At 48.3% G+C, this 19,759-nt stretch overlaps 1 protein-coding gene across 9 annotated transcripts in view; it reads right to left on the bottom strand.

The window, feature by feature from the left end:
* Positions 1-745: 745 nt before the first annotated feature.
* The window catches only part of ODAD1 (outer dynein arm docking complex subunit 1), a 29,395-nt gene continuing 10,381 nt past the window's right edge, over positions 746-19,759 (bottom strand). For 8 of the 9 annotated variants that reach the window (XM_025424418.3, XM_025424428.3, XM_025424427.3 and 5 more), the window contains 11 exons: positions 11,538-11,660; positions 11,066-11,179; positions 7,380-7,447; positions 5,953-6,140; positions 5,617-5,751; positions 4,880-4,962; positions 4,603-4,771; positions 2,525-2,694; positions 2,314-2,417; positions 1,895-1,973; positions 746-1,818 (listed from right to left, as the gene is read on the bottom strand). In XM_025424418.3, coding sequence (XP_025280203.1) covers positions 1,297-1,818; positions 1,895-1,973; positions 2,314-2,417; positions 2,525-2,694; positions 4,603-4,771; positions 4,880-4,962; positions 5,617-5,751; positions 5,953-6,140; positions 7,380-7,447; positions 11,066-11,179; positions 11,538-11,660 — 1,755 coding nt within the window. In that variant the 3' untranslated portion in view covers positions 746-1,296. The remainder of the gene's footprint in view (positions 1,819-1,894; positions 1,974-2,313; positions 2,418-2,524; positions 2,695-4,602; positions 4,772-4,879; positions 4,963-5,616; positions 5,752-5,952; positions 6,141-7,379; positions 7,448-11,065; positions 11,180-11,537; positions 11,661-19,759) is intronic. The other variant, XM_025424420.3, reaches the window with a different exon arrangement.

Raw genomic sequence — 19,759 nt, 5'->3', positions numbered from 1 at the left:
CTTCCAGGCACACTGACAGATTGCATGTCCCACCACCCCTCCCCTTTGAAGTTATGCATCATCGAATGACCTACTTGAGTCAACAAATGTGAGTGGAAGTGACATGTATCATATCCAGATAGAAGCTGTAAGAGTCATTACAGCTTTGCCATTTTCTCTCCTTCCTGGTCACAAAGAATTGACAACACTCTGGAGAGATGCTCTTCCATCGGCCTGGGTCACAAGGATGATGTGGAGCAGAGCCCTGAGGTGACCACAAAAGACCAGTTACACGGGCAAGTAATTAACCTTTGCTGCATTAGGCCACTGAGATCCTGGGCTTGTTTGTTACTGTAGCATAACCCAGCCTATCCTGACTATACATCCTAGTTTTCAGTAGAGCCTGAAATGTGGTGGTCTCAAAAAAAAAAAAAAAATAGGGTCACCTGGGTGGATCAGTCGGTTGAGCATCTGACTCTTGGTTTCGGCTCAGGTCTTGATCTCAGGGTCGTGTGATCAAGACCCATGTTGGGCTCCCTGTTTAGCAAGGAGTCTGCCTGAAGATTCTCTGTCCCACCCCACTCACTCACACACACACTCTCTCTCTTTCTCTCTCTCTGTTTCTCTAAAATAAATAAATGACTCTTGAGTGAATGAATGAATGAGTGGCAAGGAATAGGGACAAGGTCATAAATTTCTGGGCCGGAAGCAGAGGAAATAGCCAAGTCTCAAGCTTGCTCTGTCACATATACACTTGGAACCAGGCTGGGGTAAAAATCAGGCTCTGACCTTTATTTCCTATGGTCACAGCTCATGCTGACCCTGACATCACTGCTCCAATTCCGCTCCCACTACTCAGCCATACTGGGGGCTCCTATGGAGCACGAGGAATGAGGAGCTATAGAGACAGAGACATGAGGTACAAGGAGAGCCTGGGTCTGGGAAAGGGGATTCGAAGTGTGGAAGCAGAAACAGGAGGCAGGGAGACAATGGGAGAGCTTAGTACAGAGCTGGGGAGAGAGAGGGGATTGCAGGACAGAAACACACGAACGAGAAGCCGGGAGAACAAGCGACTGAGAGACACACAGGGAAAGGAGGGTTGGAATAGAAAGGGACCAGGAGACAGCGGAGGACATAGTGAGGGGTGGGTGGAAGCAGATGGGGATGTGGTGCAGGGTGGGTGCAGGGTGGGGGCATACAGATGTGGTGCTAGACTCACAGAGGCCCAACACCGGGAGAGAAATGGAGAGTCACGGGCCAATCTTGAGGCAGAGATGCCGAGATGGCCAGCCAGGAGCCCCAGGCAGAGTGGGCGCCCTAGTCTTTGCTGGTGGTGGAGCCCGGGTCGGTGCTGGAGGTGGGGCCAGGGCTGGAGACCTGGCCTCTGCTGGAGCCGAGGCCTCCGCTCGATTCCGACCCGGTGCCTCTGCTCTCCGCACCTGAATGGCTTTCGTGGCCTCTGCTGGATCTCAAGTACCCAGTGGACCCCAGGTAGCTCGTAGAGCTGGGGGTCCTGAAGGTCACGCGGCCTCCTGTAGAGGCCCGGCTGGAGAGTGGGGCTCCCTTGGCACTGGTGGAACCGAAAGTCACATGGCCCGTGCTGGAGCTGGGCTCACCAAAGGTGACGCGGCCGACGTTGGAGCTGGTGGCTCGGCCTCCACTAGATGCCAGGATGGACCCAGGGATGGCACTGGGGCTCCTGACGATCACCGTGGGTGTCCCCGAAGTGACTCTCTGGGTACCAGAGATGCTGGGGACACTCAGGGAGCTGTCCGCCTTCCTCACGGCCTCAGCCAATTCCTTCAGCTGCTGCTCCCGGGCCAGCTCTCGCACCTCCAGCTGCGGCAGGAGGCAAGTTAGGGTCCCAGAGAAGGGCTGAGGGCCTGCCCCGAACCCAGCAGGCTCCCATCCTCACCAACTTCGTCACTTGGTTCTGCAGCTCTTCTTTGCTCATAGGATAGTCATCTTTGGCCTCAAAGCCTGGGGTGTCCTCCCTATTGTGGGGTGGGGGTGGAGGAGACAGGAAGGGGGGACACTTTCAGCCACAAAAGGCTGATGGCTGCTCACTGCTTTACCCAGAAAACTTAGCCAGGCTCTGGCCAGCCTGAGGGCCTTTTGCTTTTCCCATCCGCCTGGGGCCAGTTCAGTCCCCTGGAGCTCCTACTCCTTCCAGTCCCCCCACATCACCCACTCCCACCTTGTACTCTCCCCACAGCCACACCCACCCTCTGCTACCCAAGAGCCCCCCTCCAAACCCTCCATCTCATTCACTGCCCCCTTGGCCCCCACACAATCTCCTTCCCCTGCTCCTCCTTCCGGCCCTGTGTGCCTCACTGATTGTCAGGGAGCTGAGGCGGTGCCATCTTCTTTGGAAGGTCCTCCGGGCTCTGGCCCAGAACCAGGAGGGCAGCATTAGCCAAGCTGGGGGAGGTGTAGCTCTGTAGGATGGATAAACCAGCTGTGGATAAATCAGCTCATCTCCAAGGCCCTGGCCTCCAAGATTCTGGCTCCCTGAACCACCCCCCAGACCCCCTGACTTCTGCACCTCCACCTGAACATCTAGGTAGGCCTGTACTGTCAGGAGTTCCACCAGTCGCTTCTCGATGAGACCCAGGAAGAGGCCTATGTCCTGGTCTCGCATGTGGGTCTTGACCCCCAGCAGGTCTTGGATGATGGTGCTGTCACACTGTGCCTTAGTGAAGAGCTCCTGAATATCTGAGGTCAGAGGAGACAGGCTGTCACAGACTCAGTGTCTGCTGGACACCCCCCTCTCCTGCCCTGGAGTCTCAGCTGCCCCAATCGATGGAGCCAATAAGCAAGGCTCCCAGGTGGAAAGCCACTTGCCCGAGGTCAGCCAGCCAGGCAGTAGGAAAACATTGCTGTGGCCATGGAGCTCATATCCACAGAAGGCAAAGAGTGAGGGAGGTCAAAGGGAAAGCAGACAAAGGCATCGCCAGCTGAAGGATGTCTTCACGCAGCTCAGTCTGAAGCCTTGACTTCCATCCCACCCCACCACCCCACATCGCCGGATCTCCCCAGAGAAGAACTCACACGGGTTCTCCACCGGAGAGCTCAGAGGACATTAATGGCACCACCCAGGCTATCTTCTCTGTTGTTCCTTTAATACTGGACTCTGCTGCACCCAACTGGGTTAACCATGGCCCTTGGCTGGCCCACCAGCCACTGTCATGACCCACTGTTGTCTCTCCCAGCTGGCCCATGCACTTGTAGCTAGCTATTATTTAAGTGGAATTAGCTATTGTTAGTGACATTAGAAGGCACCCATTACCTTGACACAAATCTGTAGCCCATGGCACTATGTCTCCACCACTTGTCCTGGAACCACCTCCACCTGAGCTCTAGGCTCATATATAGTTTGCTCCTGGGGTCCCTCCCTGAACATCCCCCCACAGTGCTCACACTGGGCTTGGGGGCATCCCCATACCCACTCCTTCTTCCAAGTTCCCTATCTCATGGAGGGGCCTTACCCTCCCTTCCCAGGCCAGACCCTGTGCTCCTCATTCCTCCCCCCACTACCCATCCATCCAATACCTCTGGGCCCTGTCCCCTTCTTTCCATCCTCCTCCCCCAACCCCCTGTCCACAGCCTCTCCTGCTCAGAGCCCTCCCATGGCTTCCCAGTACCCCAGCCTGGCACCTCTTCAGAACTTACTGCCCTTCACCTCCCACTCACACCCTTGCACTCCTTCTCCACACAAAGCCCATATCCCTAAAGTACCTCCAGCCCTTGGACCCACCTGCTGGGAGTACCTCCCACCCCCAGCTTTTCAGTTAAATACTCATCCTTCAAAATCAGCCTCAAGCATCACTGCTTCCAGGAAGCTTTCAGCCACCCCAGCAGAACTGGTTTCCACAAGCAGCAGGAGCAGTGGCTCCAGGCCCCTGCACTCAGAAGGGCCTTGCCTTGGGCTTGGTGCTCTGCTGTGGCCATCTTGGTCAACAAGGGGCCCCATCTTTTTATTCTATACCTGGCCCAGCAAATTATGGCAGAGTTGAGGCTCCCACAGGGTCCTCCATCCTAGCCCCTGGGATTGTTGTGAGTATCCAGCACCCATGCTAGTCTCCTCTAAGTCTCCCTGACCTTAAGGCCCTCCTCACTTAGCACAAGACGTGGTGCAGTGGTCACGGTCCAAGGTCGTGGTCATGATCAGGACAGAGAAAAGGAGAATCTGCCGGCACAGAGCTCATACTGTGACCATGAGATGGCTCCTCTATTTGCTCACCAGCACCCTGGCCACCTTCTTAGCTTCCCATCAATCAGCCCATCCAAGTCTCATGACAACCCACAAACTACGTATGCACTGCCATCCCCCTGCCAGAGAGGCTGGGGCCCAGGAGACCACACACCAAGGTTCCCAAGTGATAGAGCTGGCTTCAAATCCAGGGCAGCCTGACTCTTGAGCGCTCTACAGCAGAAGGATGGCAGGATGGATGGATGGATGGATGGATGGATGGATGGATATGGGATGGATGGATATGGGATGGACAGATAAGACAGCACACAAAGGTGCTGTGGAAGATCTCCCTGTGGCCAGCTGGGAGACCAGCTCTCCGGGTGGCTCATCACATCCTCCCACATGAAACAGCTGGACCAGGCACTCACCCATCTTGAGCTTCTCCAGCTGTCTCCGAAGGTCCTGGAAGTGAGCCTCTACCCTGAGGGCCTCCTCACGCACCTCATCGGTGCGCTGCTGCAAGTCCCTCCGTTGCTGCTCTTCCTGCTCTTGCCGGTTACCCTCCCTGGTGCGCATGCTCCCCAGGGCCTCCTGCATCTGTGGGGCAAGTGCCCATTGCCAGGGGTAGCTCCGGGAGGGGGGTGGCTACAGGAGGAGGAGAGGGGGACAGGAGAGGGCAAGGGAAGGGGGGCCTCACTCACTCACCTCCTTGATCTCCTCCTGCAGGTGCTCCAGCTCCGAGTTCTGCTCGTTGATGAAGGTGAACTCTGCAAAGTTACGCTCCTCCACTAGAGAGAGGAGGGAGAGGCAGGTCCAGGGAGCCAGAGACAGAGGGCCACACGGGACGGGAAAGAGAGGTGTCGAGAAAGACAACACAGACACCAACGGAGACAGAGAGGGAGACCCAGAGGCGCAGAAAGCTGGGGTGGGGCACCCAGGAATGCAGAGCGAATCAGAGTAAGAGCAACAGAGGGCGGCAAAGTCAGAAGTGTGAGACACAGACACGGAGGAAGAGAGGAGAGAGGGAGAGAAAACAGCAGAGGTAGACACAGGTGGAGGGAAGATGTGGAGAGAGACCAAGAGGCTTGGAACCCGGGAAGAGATGGGGCATGCAGAGATACACACCCAGAAACAAATGGACATAAAGACACATGGAGGGGACTGAGGGGTGCAGGCGGGAGAGAGACACACAGAAGTTAGGGCTCAGGAGGCCCGAGACAGAGAGCGAGAGAGACCGGACGGGTCGAGAGGGGCAGAGGCAGGGTGCCCGCAGAGAGGCAAGGAGGGTGCACCTGACACCCCGAGTCGGAGCACCCCACGCCTGAGCAGAGGCCCCGACTGACCCTGTTGGAGCTATCAGCCTGTGCCTGATTGCGGGGAAGGAGGATGCTGCACCCCCTACCCCCCCCCCACCTCAGCCTTCCCGCCAGGCCTCTACTAACTCTCCAGGTACTTCTCCACCAGTAGGTCCGGGTCGCTCTCCCCAGTCAGCTGGGACAGTTTGTTCATGGCATCCTCGCAGCGCATCACCAGCTTCTCCTGGGAGGTCTTCCGAAGGCCTTCGGCCACCTCCCGGGCTGGGGGCAGAGGGGTGATGAGGTCGGCGGCTGCCCCCCGGGGGCGCCCCGGGGCGCTGAGGGGCCCGGGTGGGCTGAGCAGAGGTCGTGCGCGCCCACCCGCTCCGCCCTGGGAGACCCCAAGCCTCCCCCCCCCCCCCCCGTCCCCTCCCCGCCCCTGGCCTGGGGGGTGGGCTGCGGAGGCCGTGGCTCCAGCCTCACCGCGTTTCTCGCGCTTCTCCAGGATGGCGGGGTCCGGCAGCCGATCGTTGTTCTTAAGCTTGAGGAAGCGGTGCAGCTGTTCCAGGTGCACGATCTGCCGCTGCAGAGTCTGCACCTCCGTGTCGTTCTGGGCCACCTCCTTCTCTGCCCTCTCCCGTAGCAAGCCCATCTTGCTCTTTGCCTCCTCCCTGGGTGGGGGGTGGGGTCAGGGTGGGTGTGTGAGCCCAGGGGTCAGGGATACTGGGGATCCGGGTCAGCCTGGGGTCAGCCTGGGGTCCCAGGGCTGCGGCAGAATCAGGTTGCAGTTTTCTCCAGGCCACAAAGGGCAGAAAGCTTTCTAGGTTCCGAGAGGTGAGTCAGGTTAGTTGGGGGGAATCCAGGCCTGGGGGCGTAGAGGTGCCCTGGGCCATTGAAAGGGACTGATGGCCTGGCCCACAGAGGGGCACTGCCGCAGTGCAGGCACAAGGGCACGCGGGAGCCCGGGTCATGACGGTGTAAGCCATGGAAAAAAGAGGCAGAATGGCCAGGACAGCACAGCTCCACTGCCAGGAAATGCTGGGGCCAGGGAAATCCACTGACACACAAAGAAAACTCCAGCTAACCCGGGAAGAGGGGAAGACACAGTGACTGCTTCATGGGTACCAGCTTCCTTTGGGGTGAGGAGTGTTTTGGACACAGAAGCGAATGTCCTAAATGCCACTGAACGGTACAATTCAATGCGGTGAATTTTGCTACGTGTGTCTTAACGACAAAAAAGGAAGAAATCCCAGTAACCATAAGGTAGATTTGGGCTATCACAAAGGTCATGAGGAGTCATGTGCCATAAGTAAGCAGCAGTCACAAGATAGAAAGAAGATACCAGACAGGATGAATAGGAGGACACAGGAAACCATTGGGAGCAATCGACCAGGGCAGGCGGAAGCTCAGAAAGAAGCAGAGCTGGAGTGAGAGAGAGCAGGGAGTCCCTACCAGCCCCCGAGGCAGAGACAAGCCAATACATGCACAACAGCAAGTACTTCTGGATTCCACACTACATAACTCCGTCTGAAGGTGGCCTGAGATGATCTCTGTCTCTTTCAGCCAATACTGATAAGTAACAATCTACTCTCAGGGCCTGATGCTTCCCCAGCCCCTGGCTCCTGACACCAAGATGGCACCACATGTACCATCTTGATACATTCTCCACACACTCTGAGTGTTAAGTTCCATGAATAGACTGGAGCCAAAGAGGTTATCCATATAACCAATGAATGGGACCTTGCCCAAGGAACTGGAATATCCATGGAGGACAGAGAGGTGTACTTTGTTTAAAAAAAAAAAAAAAAAAGTCTTAACAGTATATTTCTGGAGTCCTGAACCCTCCTGCAAGGTATGTACGGTACGGTGTGAGCACAGTGCATCCCCGGAAGGCCTTGGTGGCGCCCTACCTGACAGTGTAGGCAGCTGCAGAGGAGACCATGAGGGAGCTGACCATGTGTCGCAGAAGCTTGATTTCCTGCAAGAGAACAAAACCAAGGTTCTTCCTACAGCCTCCCCACTGTAGGGCATTCGTTTAAGGCCCCGTGGCCCCCTGAAGAACGGGGACTCCTGCTCCTTCCAAATATGTGGACCTTCCCAATGAGCAGTCACCAGAGAAAGGGATCTTATAGGTACCAGGTACAGGAAACCCAAACTGATGAGCTGGAATGCCGCCTCAGAAGGCCTCTCCCAGGGATCCCTGGGTGGCGCAGCAGTTTGGCGCCTGCCTTTGGCCCAGGGCGCGATCCTGAAGACCCGGGATCGAATCCCACATCGGGCTCCCAGTGCATGGAGCCTGTTTCTCCCTCTGCCTGTGTCTCTGCCTCTCTCTCTTTCTCTCTCTGTGACTATCATAAATAAATAAAAATTAAAAAAAAAAAAAAAAAAAAAAGAAGGCCTCTCCCAGTAAAACCCTCATCCAAGAACATTCCTAAGAGCATCGACCTAACTTTGTGGACTGGTGCAGAAATTTTTGTGGATTTCATAATGGTGACCACACGGATCTGTTTTCCAGTTCCAAAGAAATGTCTTTGCAGTAGATGGGTAAAAAGGGTTCTTTTGGGAGAAAGAAGGGAGGAAAGTATATATAGTGTGTATGTGTGTGCACATGCATGTGTGTATATATATATTATGTATACAATATACAAATATACACATATATAATGTATACACATGTAGTCATTCATATACATATGTATATAAACGCATGTGCACACACACACAGAATGAAGTAGAAGAGATGGAGAGGAAATAGTGTTTCTCTGAGATACCTTCTGGAGTAGTTTTCATTTGGAAACCCCTCTTAAAGGGTTAAATATTCAGGGGCGCCTGGGTGGCTCAGTCAGTTAAGCACCTGCCTTCAGCTCAGGTCATGATCCCAGGGTCTTGGGACTGAGTCCCATGTCGGGTTCCCCAATTGCTTCTCCTTCTTCCCTGCTCCACCCCACTTGTGCCCCCCCCCCCTCTCTCACACACACACACACGTGCAAAAAAAATAAAATAAAATCTTTTTAAAAATAGAAGCAGGGATCCCTGGGTGGCGCAGCGGTTTGGCGCCTGCCTTTGGCCCAGGGCGCGATCCTGGAGACCCGGGATCGAGTCCCACATCGGGCTCCCGGTGCATGGAGCCTGCTTCTCCCTCTGCCTGTGTCTCTGCCTCTCTCTCTTTCTCTCTGTGACTATCATAAATAAATTTTTAAAAATTTTTTAAAAATTAAAAAAAAAATAGAAGCAAATGAACCTAACTGTACTTGCAACAAAAAGACAAGAGCACACACAGACAAAAAAAAGAAAAAAGGAATTAATTCAAGTGCCTTGTGAATACAATAATTTTGGATGGATAGCTAGATCTCCATACCCTCAGAGGGCAAAACACACTTCATATCTTGAATTCTGCTTCTTAAATTCAGGAGGTGGAAGTACAGTGGTAACAACTATAGACCTCTTTCGTGTACACTGTAGGACTGAGCAAATGAGTAAGTATACCAATGCTATTGAGAGCCAGTCTTCCTACTGTGGGAGACAAGAGCAGTGAAAAGATGAAAATGGGGAATGTTCAGGAATAACCTACCCAGTAAGGCTGGATTGGAATTAGGGGGAATCAATGTGAAATCATGGTTTCATAATATATGTGTGTGTTCCTTAATTGTCTCCAGAGAGAGGGCCTCAAAGCAATGATGCCCTGGTAGCAAAGAGGATGCTAGCAGTACCTGTGTCTTCATTTCTCAAAACCTCCTTCCTATCAGAGGGAACCAGGACTCCTTGGAGAAAGGGCTAATTCCTAGGTAGGGGCAGAACAAGAGCAGAAGAACTTGGACTATCTTCCTGTGCCAGAAAGTAAGGAAATGTTCAAAAAGAACCCACAAGGGGTGTCTGGGTGGCTCAGTTAGTTAAGTGTCTGATTCTTGGATTCAGCTCAGGTCCTGCTCTCATGGATCGTGGGACTGAGCCCTACATCCAGCTCCATGCTCAGTGAGAGTCTGCGTGGATATTCTCTTCCCCTGCCTCATCCCCCTGCTCATGTGTGCATGTGCCCTCTCTCTTTCTCTCTCTCAAATAAATAAATAAATCTTAAAAAAAAAATAACCAACAACCATGGGGCACATCAAAAGCACACAGAAGGCAGCTTGAAGTGCTCCCACTAGCCAAATCTGGGACAAGTTGAACATCATCATGAATGATGACCACCGCAGAGTGAAATAAAAATCCAAATGCTTACTGATAACACACACATGCACAGGGGAGAATGAAAAGCTCTTCCTTAAAATGCTCCCTTACAAGTATAGGAGAAATGATAGAGGTAGAAAAAAAAATCACCATTTGGCAGCTAGTGACAATCATTTGGGCAAGATCATTAATGGACACCAAAACAACCGAGTAAAAAGGTGTTGGGGAACAAGATATTTACATGGTCTTCGAGACTCTCCACTTATTCATCACAAAGGGAAAATTGCCCTACAGAAACATGGCTGACCAAGGGACCAAAGTCAACATCACTAGTTATGGGACCAACTACCATCATGTGCCTCCTACATAATGTGCACCAAGCATACAACATCCCTTCTGTGATACTCCTCCCAAAATGTGCAACACGAATCTCATCGCGAAGATCAATCAGACAAACCATATTGAGGGACTTCGTACAACACGACGGGCTTCCAAAATATCAAAGTCATGAAGACAAAGAAGGGCCAAGGGATGGTTCCAGATAAACGGAGCCTGGACAAGCAAAAGCAGTGTGGAACCCTGGCTTGGAGCCCGGAACAGGAAAATCAAATTAGTTATAAAGGACCATCAGAGAACCGTAAACAGGGACTATTCAGAATTGTAATAACATTGGGGCGTCTGGGTGGCTCAGTGGTTGAGTGCCTTCGGCTCAGGTCATGATTCTGGGGTCCTGGGATGGAGTTCCACATCAGGCTCCCTGCTTAGCAAGGTATCTGCTTCTCCCTCTCCCTCTGCTCCTCCTCCTGCTTGTGCGTGCGCGCTCTCTCTCTCTCTCTCTCTCTCAAACAAATAAATAAATAAAATCTTTTTTTAAAAAAGAATAAGAATAAAATGGTCTTATTCTTAGGACATACACCCTGAAGTTCTTAGGGGCATAATGTCTGCAGTGCGCTCTCAAATAGTTCAGCAATCATAATAATAAATTATTTTCAGTAAAAAATACTAATTAGAGTGTGTGTGTATATAAATATGGCAGATTATCAGTCTGGGTGAAGGACAGAGTTCCTTGTACTATTCGTTCAGGGCAGGGAAAGTGGAGGAGAAAGGGAAGGGTCCTCAAGAGACAGTAAAGGTTCTGGAGATACCCACAGAATGTCAACTGTCTTGCTTGCTCATCCACTGACTGCCCTGGCTGATGATATTCAAAGTGACATCTCTGGCTTCTGCAAGTCTAAACGAGGCTGCTTTCTTTGTTAGAGGCAACCTGGAACATTTTCGTGGCCTCCATTCCCTCTGGACCAAAGTAAACCTATGACTCTGGCCGATTCCATATTTGAGGTCAGAGTGTTGTTGGTGGTGGGGTAACTCTTGCCTCCTCCTTCCTCTACCTGGGCTGGGCCAAGGGGTCCCAGGGTTCAGGGCCACTGACCTTTTGCAGCTTGCGATCCACATTCAGATAGCGGCTCCTCTCGATGCGCAGGAGATCCAGCTCCTCCCGCAGGGCCGCATTCCGTACCAGCTGGATGTCAAAGCGACAGGTGACCTGGGGGGCGGGGTGGGGGGACAGGTACAAAAGTCTGTCTGAGACTCGACCTATCTCCCTCATCCATGCTCAGCCAAGGAGAGGGCACTTGTCACATGTGGAACCTGTTCCCAATCTGGGGATCCTTAGAGCATTGTCCAACTGCCCTAAGAACCCAAGCATCAGTCTCCTTTCCTTGGGTTGACCCTCCAATCCCTCCAGGGTTGTGTCTCCTGATCCTTCTCTGGGAGCCCAGTGTTTCAGGCCTGCCTCCCTCCAGGACTCTGGCCCATCATTTCTGGAACTTGACCCCATGCTCAGTTTCCCCTCCAACCCCCAGAGATCAGGTCTGGAAAGAGTCAAGAAGCTGACCCCTCACCCTGTCCAACTGGTCTTCTAGGATTTTGATCCTTCGCTGAATCTTGACCTTCTGATCCAGGATGAGTCCGGAAGCCCTGACATCCTTACTAGGAACAGAGATCCGGGTCTCCCACTCCTGGATCTGGAGGAAAGAGGATGATACCTATTTGTTGGCTGAGTGTGTGAGAGACTGAGGCACCAAGAGAGGGTGAGTGGCTGAGTGTAGCAGCCATCTGTTCTACCCTTCTTCTGCTAACAACGCTTAGCCTTCCACGGGGTTCTGGCTTCCAAACACAACAAGCCACGCTGCCAGCACGTGACCCAGGCCCCGACAATCACAGTCATTGTCCTAGAGATAGACATGTTGACCCAAGCTGAGCCAGTCTAAATCCCTTCCCAGTATTTTGGGGGAAACACATGAGCTGGATAGATGGGACTCTAGGACTTGAGCTGTCATAATCCGCATCACACGGAGGGTCCTGGGAGGGGCAGGTCAGTAGACAAAGTGGAGACAAGAGACTGAGCGACGGTGAGAATGAGCTCTGACACCATTAGAAGCCCTAGGTCTGGTTATGCATGAAACCACTTCCAACCTGTCTTCATTTCTGTATTCATCTTTACTTATTTGGGGAATGCTGACTCTCCAATTAAACTGGAAGCTCCACAAGGGCAGATTTTTGTCTTTGTGTGCCTAGCACAGAGTAAGTTCTCAATAAAACATGCAGATCAAATGAATACATGAATTGCTTAAGACTATGTTTCCCAGGGGCGCCTGGGTGGCTCACTTTGTTAAGCATCCAACTCTTGATCTCAGCTCAAGTCTTGATCTCAGGGTCCTGAGTTTGAGCCCCATGTTGGGCTCTACGCTGGGTGTGGAGCCAACTTTGAAAAAGCAGAGGGGGTGCCTAGGTGGCTCTGTAATTGGCTCTGCCTTTAGCTCAGGTCATGATCCCAGGATCCTGGGATCAAGTCCTGTATCAGGCTCTCCGTAGGGAGCCTGCTTCTCCCTCTGCCTATGTTTCTGCCTCTCTCTGTGTGTCTCTCATGAATAAATAAATAAAATATTTTAAAATAAAATAAATTTAAAAAATTTTTTAAAAGACTGCATTTCTCAATTTGTGTGCCATTATGGGTTGGATAGTGTCCCCGCCCCCTGCCTCCTGCAAATTTATATGTTTAAGCATTAATCGACTTCAGAATGTGGCCTTATTTGGAGACAGGGTCTTTACGGAGATAATCAAGTTAAGATGAGGTCATTAGGGTGAGCCCTGATCCAATAAGACCAGTGTCCTTATGCAAATGGAAAATTTGAACACAGACACACACATAGGGAAAATGCCTCCCTGCCAACGGTTGCTTCCATGTTGGACTCCTAGCCTCCAAAACAGTGGGATAATAAATTCCTTCATTTAAGCCACCCAAAGTTTGTGGTACTTTGTTACAGCATCCCCTAGAAAACCAACACACGCACCCAGGCACCCCAGAGCATCACAGTGAACTCAAAGGGAACACCATGGGGATATTTTAAGTCTTGAGGGAGACACACAGGACATGGGTCAGACATCCCATGAGCTACACGTTCAAGACAGTTCACAGGTTCAACACAAGACAGCGCTGTGTTCCTTTTGATGAGTCACATCTTTGTGAAACTGCATTTTTAGCTGTTGCTATGATAAAGAGCCAAATACCCAAAAATGTTACCAGTGGAGGAAACTGGCCAAAGAGTACAAGGAATTTCTTTGATTATTTCTTCCAATTGCATGTGAATCTACAATTATCCCAGTAAAAATTTCAATTAAAAAGGAAGAAAGAAAGAAAGAAGAAAGAAAGAAAGAAAGAAAAAGAAAGAAAGAAAGAAAGAAAGAAAGAAAGAAAGAAAGAAAGAAAGAAAAAGAAAAAGAAAGAAAGAAAAGCAAGTACTGCACAGAAATCAGCATGACTAAGAGTGATGAGTCCAATCTGACTCCAAGCTCCAATGGCACAAATATCCCCCAGGTAAGTAATTGTGGTTTTGGAAAATGAAATCCAGTTGTTGTTTTTTTCTATTTGTGTTTTTTCCCCCAAAATGGCCTCTAGGTTGCTAGGACAAAAGCACTGATTTATTTAAAGTAGAACTGTTAGCAGTACAAGACTGGACCCTGGGACAGCTCTTAAAAGCTAGCTGATTGTTCCATTTTCAGGAATTATATAAGTTCAATTGTTGGTAGCTTGAAATTAACCACTGTATTTGTTTTTCTATTTCTGCATAACACATCACCCCAAACTTAGTGGCTTAAAACACCCATCTATGATCTCGAAGTTTCCATGGGTCAGTTCAGCTAAATCCTCTTTGCAGGGTCTCACAGAGTTGCAGGGCTGTGGTCTCATCTGGGACTCACCATGTGGTCTCCTGCCAGATGGCCTGTCCAGGGCATGGCAGCTTGCATCTTCAAGGCCAGCCAGAGAGCACCTCTCTTCAGTCTACTAAGGGCCAGTCTTACATAGCACACCTAATGAAGGGAGTGTGACATCCCCTCACGGGTGCTGTATTTTGTTGGCCAGAAGCAAGTCACAGGTTCTGCCCCCACTAATGGGGTGTGTATTAACACAGGGATGTGACTCACTGGAGGTCACTTTAGGATATGTTCACCACACCCAAGATAAGAGTACAGGTTTCCCCATTATCTGAAAGTACAGCATTCCTATAAGACCCTTCATAAGCCAAACTGGCATAAAGTGAAGAAGAAATCACCACTAATTTATATGGAAAAAATATATAGCATTCCCCTACCCCCAAAAATAACCTCTCTCAGGCTTTCTGATACCTTAGGACACATCTTGCTGATGGATGCACAAAATAAACTAAGATAAAGCACAGATGCTCACAGACAGCACAAAGCTCTAGCAGCGGGATGATGCTGACATGCTGAGTATGGTCCCCAGGAAGGAGTTTGTGGGGGGGCACTCTCACCGTTCCGGGTGTATGCTGCCTCTAACAGCTCACTGCAAAGCAAATGCTGAAGGCTATGTTCTTTTTTTTGCCCCTCCCCTTTTTTTTATTTTGTAAAAGTGCAAATGCTCTTCAGATGTCTCTTGCTTAGTGAAATAGGGTACTAAAGCAGGCCTTCTGTAAAAGTGAAGTGGCATAATACGCAATTTCAAAAAACAGGGGATACCTTCATTTGTTATGAAAATCAGCCAATGCTATAAATTGGGGGTGCTTTTCCTTCCTAACCGCCAGCCTTCGTGGCATACCCCTGACTGTCAGAGGTTACTTTGGGACTAAAAATATTTCTCAGAAATTAAGGGTTCCTAGAACAAGGAAAGTTTAGGACTCCCTTGTTCAAGAAATTCTTCCCAAGGTTAGAAAACACTCTCCTCCGGTTTGTAAAAGTATTCAAATTTTGCTTTTCCCATTTGGGCCTCTAATACAGCTAGAACTTATGTTTTTATTTTTTAAAAGATTTTTTATTTATTTATTCATGAGACACAGAAAGAGAGAGAGGCGGGATACACAGGCAGAGGGAGAAGCAGGTTCCTTGAGGGGAACCCGATGTGGGACTCGATCCTGGCACCCCAGGATCACGCCCTGAGCCAAAGGCACCCAGGTGTCCCAGAACTTATGTTTTTAGATGATGTGAGGTAGGAAACTTTTTTGACAGCTTTGCTAAGGTACAAATAACATACAATAAAGCCATGTATTTAAAGTACAGTTTGGTAAGTTTGACATCATTGAGATTAGTAAATACATCAATCATCCCTAAAAGTTTCCTCATGTCCCTTTTTCATTCCTTTGGCCACTTGCTTCGTGCAGCCTCCTACCACCCACCCCCAGCCCCCACAGTCACCCATGTATTTTCTGTAACTAAGGAGTTTTATAAATGGAGTCACATTTATAAACTAAGGAATTTTACAAATGGCTGGCTCAGTCAGTAGGACATGTGACTCTTGATCTTGAGGTTGTAAGTTCAAGACCCATGTTGGGTTGTAGAGATTACTTATAAATACATACATACACAAATACATAAATAAGTGGAATCACAAAGTATATACTCTTTTTTTTGGGGGGGGGGGGAAGAGGTCTGACTTCTTTCACCTAGACCAGAAAATTATTTTAAGATTCATTCACATTGTTGGGTTTATCAAGAGCCCTTTCCTTTTTCTTGGTGAGTAGCTTTCCATTGTATGGAATTTGTTTATCCATTCACCTTTTGGTGGGCATTGGGTTGTTTCCATTTTGAATTTTACAAAGCTGTTATGAAGATTCATGTACAAGTCTTTGTATGAACATATGCCTCCTTTTTGGGGGGTAAATACCTAGGAAGTATAATGTCTAACCTATATGGTAGGGTACATTTAGTTTTTTAGAAACTGCCAAACTGGTTTCCCAAGCGGTTGTGCCATTTATATTCCTCCCAGCAGACTAAGAGAATTCCAGTTCTTTCATATCCTCACCAACATTTGGTATCATCTTTTAAATTTTAGCCATTCTACTGGGTGTGTAGAAGTTTCTCATGATTTTAATTTGCATTCCCTTAATGACTAACACTGTTGGGCATCTTTCACTTGCTTGTTGCCATCTTACATATTTTCTGGTGAAGTGTCTGCTCAAGCCTTTCACTGATTTTTCCTAATTGGATCCTTTGTTTTCTTATTGAGTCTGAAAGTTCTTCATATTTTCTAGATACAAGTTCTTTTTTTTTTTTAAGATATTTATTTATTTATTTATTTATTTATTTATTTATTTATTTGAGGGAGAGAGACAGAGATAGCAACAGAGAGCATGAGTGAGGAGAGGGAGAAGCAGGCTCCCCCTGATGCGGAACTCGATCCCAAGGCCCTGGGATCATGACCTGAGCTGAAGATAGCCGCTTAACTGAGCCACTGAAGTGCCCCTAGATACAAGTTCTTTATCAGCTATACATTTTGCAAATATTTTCTTCTATTATGGGGCTTATTCTCTGAACAACACCTTTTGAAGAGAAGTTTTTAAATTTTATGGAGTTCAGTTTATCAAATGGATCACACTTTTGATGGTGTAGCTAAGAAATCTTTGCCTAACCCAAGCTCACAAAGATTTTCTCTTTTGTTTCTTTCTAGAAAAGAAGCTTTACAATTTTAGATTTTACATTTAGGTCAAGGATAGCCAACATCTTTTTTTTTCTTTAAAAAAAAGTCACTGTGCACAGAAAAGTGCACAGATGATGTATCTTTTAAAGATTATTTATTTGAGAGAGAGAGTGTGTGCAAGTGGGGGCAGGGGCAGAGGGAGACAATCTCAAGCAGACTCCCTGCTGAGCCTCCATGTAGGGTTCAATTTCATGACCCTGAGATCATGACCTGAGCCAAAATTAAAAGCTGACACCCAACCGAGTCACCCAGTTGCCCCTTTATTATGTATTTTTTTAAGATTTTATTCACTTATTTATAAGAGACACAGAGAGACAGAGAGAGAGGCAGAGATACAGGCAGAAGAAGAAGCAGGCTCCATGCAAGGAGCCCGACGTGGGACTCGATCCTAGGACTCCAGGATCACTCCCTGGGCCGAAGGCAGGCGCCAAACCACTGTGCCACTCAGGGATCCCCTATTATGTATTTTTAACTGAACATCCTTGAGCCACCAACTAGGTCAAGAACCAGAATGCTGGCAGCACTGAAGATGCTCCGTCTCATCACTCCCACCTTCCTCTCCATAGACATAGCACTACCCTGCCTGTCAGTTCCTATTGCTGCTGTAACAAAGCACCATACATTTACTGGCTAAACACACAACTTTATTTTCTTCCAGTTTTGGAGGTCAGAAGTCTGAAATCAGTTTTGCTGAGTTACGAATCAAGGTATCAGCCAGCTACATTCCTTTTGGAAGCTCCAGGGGAGAAATCATTCCAGGGGAGAATTCTAATGGAATGAATTCCAATTTCTAGAAGCTGAATTCCTTGATTTATGTATTCCTTAGCTCGTGGCCACTCCAACCTCTGTTTCTCTTCATATATTCCCTTTCCAACATCACATCATCTTCTCTGGTTTTGACACTCCTACCTCTCCCTAACAAGGACCCTTGTGATGACATTGGGCCCACCTGGATAATCCAGGGTAACCTCTCCATTTCAAAATCCTTAATCACATTTGCAGGGTCTCTTTTGCCATGTAAAGTAACATACTCATGGGTACCCGAGATTACAGTGTGGATATCTTGGAGAGGGACCATTATTCTGTTTACCATATTTCCTCAAGTGAAATTCATTTTTTTTACTTTTCTTTATAGTTTTATCACCCATGCATGTACCTCTAAGCAAAAGTTTAGTTTGGCCGGATTTTGATTTTTATGCTAATGAAACCATGCTACCTATATGTTTTATGTCTTGCTTCCTTCAAATGTGTGTGTGATTCACCCCTGTGGCTGTGTGTAATTGTGATTCATTTTTCATCCCTGTATACTATTTCCTGATACAAATACACCACAATGTATTTATTCATTCAAATACTGATGGACATTTGGGTTACTTCCAGTTTGCAGCTGGCTAATGTGAATAATGCTTCTTTTAACATTCTTTTACATGAATCCTGGTTCCAGGGCATATGCTCAGAAGTGTACTTGCTCGGTCAGAGGAAGAGTTAACAAAAGATCTAAACTTGTTTCCTATTAGAAGGTGACTTTGGCTTACTTTCTTCTAACATGGTTTCCATGGAAACATACTGGGTTAAGGTAAATATGGAATGCCAGCTCCGTTCCCAGGCAACAATGTTTATTATAAAAATGACCCCTGATTGGTGAACTACATTGGAATGGAAGGACTGTGAGTAGGCTTATAGATCTCAAGGGCCTATGTGACTGGGCCTAAACAGAAACATGGTTTCTCTGTGGGTTGTTTTTTTGTTTTTGTTTTTTTTAAGTAAGCCCCATGTCTAACGAGGGGCTTGAACTCACAACCCTGAGATCAACAGCAAGATGCTCAACTGACTGAGCCATCAGGAGCCCCTGTGGGGTATTTCTTATCATTGACTATGCTCCTGATGGGGGCTTAGACTTAGACCCTATTCTCAGGAACTGTTGCAGAAGTGGCTCCTCTTGTATATGAAGCCTCCCTATGCCAGTGAGCAACACCCACCGGCTCACGTGGCATTTCCCAACTGGAAGTGCTGAGAAGCAGTCCCTGGATGCTCAAGGAAGGTGTGTTTGATGCTGTCGTGCCCAAATGCAATTGTTTCCTGCCACCTATCATCCTACAAAGTGAATCTGGTACTGAGTTATGCAGCCTGTGAGCATGACTGTCAGGTGGAACCCAAGACTGCTTCTGATGACCATGCCAAGTGAATGTGACCCCAAATTACAGGGAATGTCTATCTTTAAATGTAATAGATAATGGGGATAAAACTTTTTAAAATACATGTGAGAATTTATACCCTCAACAACAGTTGTTAGGAGTTCCCGTTTGCTCCTTCTCTTCCCAGCACTTGGTATTTAGGGACACTAATTTTTGAAAATTTGGTGAGTGTTTAATGGAATCACATTGTGATTTTCATTTGCCTCTCTCTGATTACTAATGAGTGATGAGTAATTTCTACATTTATTGGACACGTCTTATTTTGTGATGTCAGCTCAAATCCTTTGACTATTTTTTTTTTAAACTGGGCTGACTCTTCAATAATTTGTAGGCATTCCTTGTATGCCCTTTTTTTTTTAAGATTTTATTTATTTATTCATGAGAGACACAGAGAGAAGGCAGAGACATAGGCAGAGGGAGAAGCAGGCTCCTTGCAGGGAGCCCGGCCTGATGCAGGACTTGATCCCAGAACTCTGGGATCATGTCCTGGGCTGAAGGAAGACGCTCAACCACTGAGCCACCCAGGCATCCCCTTGTATGTCCTTGATACTAGTCCTTTGTCATCTACATGTATTGCAAATTACTTTCCATTCTGTGACTTTGCACACTCTTTGTTTAACAGAGGTTATTAACCTTAAAGTCATGGAAAGTAACAATCTTTTCCTTTAGCAGCAGAGATTTCTATAACTTATTTAAAAAATTCTTCCCCACCTTCAAGCATTTAGATCTCTGATCCAACTGGAATTAGTTATGGGGGTACAAAGTGAGATAAGGATCTGGTTTCATCTTACAGTATGAATATCCAATTTTCACAGCACCATTATTAGAGTCCTCTTTTTCCATTTCTTGAAGTCATACATCAAGTGTCCACATGTGCACTGGTCTCTTTCAGGGCTCTCTCTTCTGTCCCTTTGATCCATTTGATTAGCCCTGCATC

The sequence above is a fragment of the Canis lupus genome, chromosome 1 (genome assembly GCF_003254725.2).
Source record: "Canis lupus dingo isolate Sandy chromosome 1, ASM325472v2, whole genome shotgun sequence".
Lineage (NCBI taxonomy): Eukaryota > Metazoa > Chordata > Mammalia > Carnivora > Canidae > Canis > Canis lupus.
This window is presented reverse-complemented; position numbering and strand designations above follow the sequence as displayed.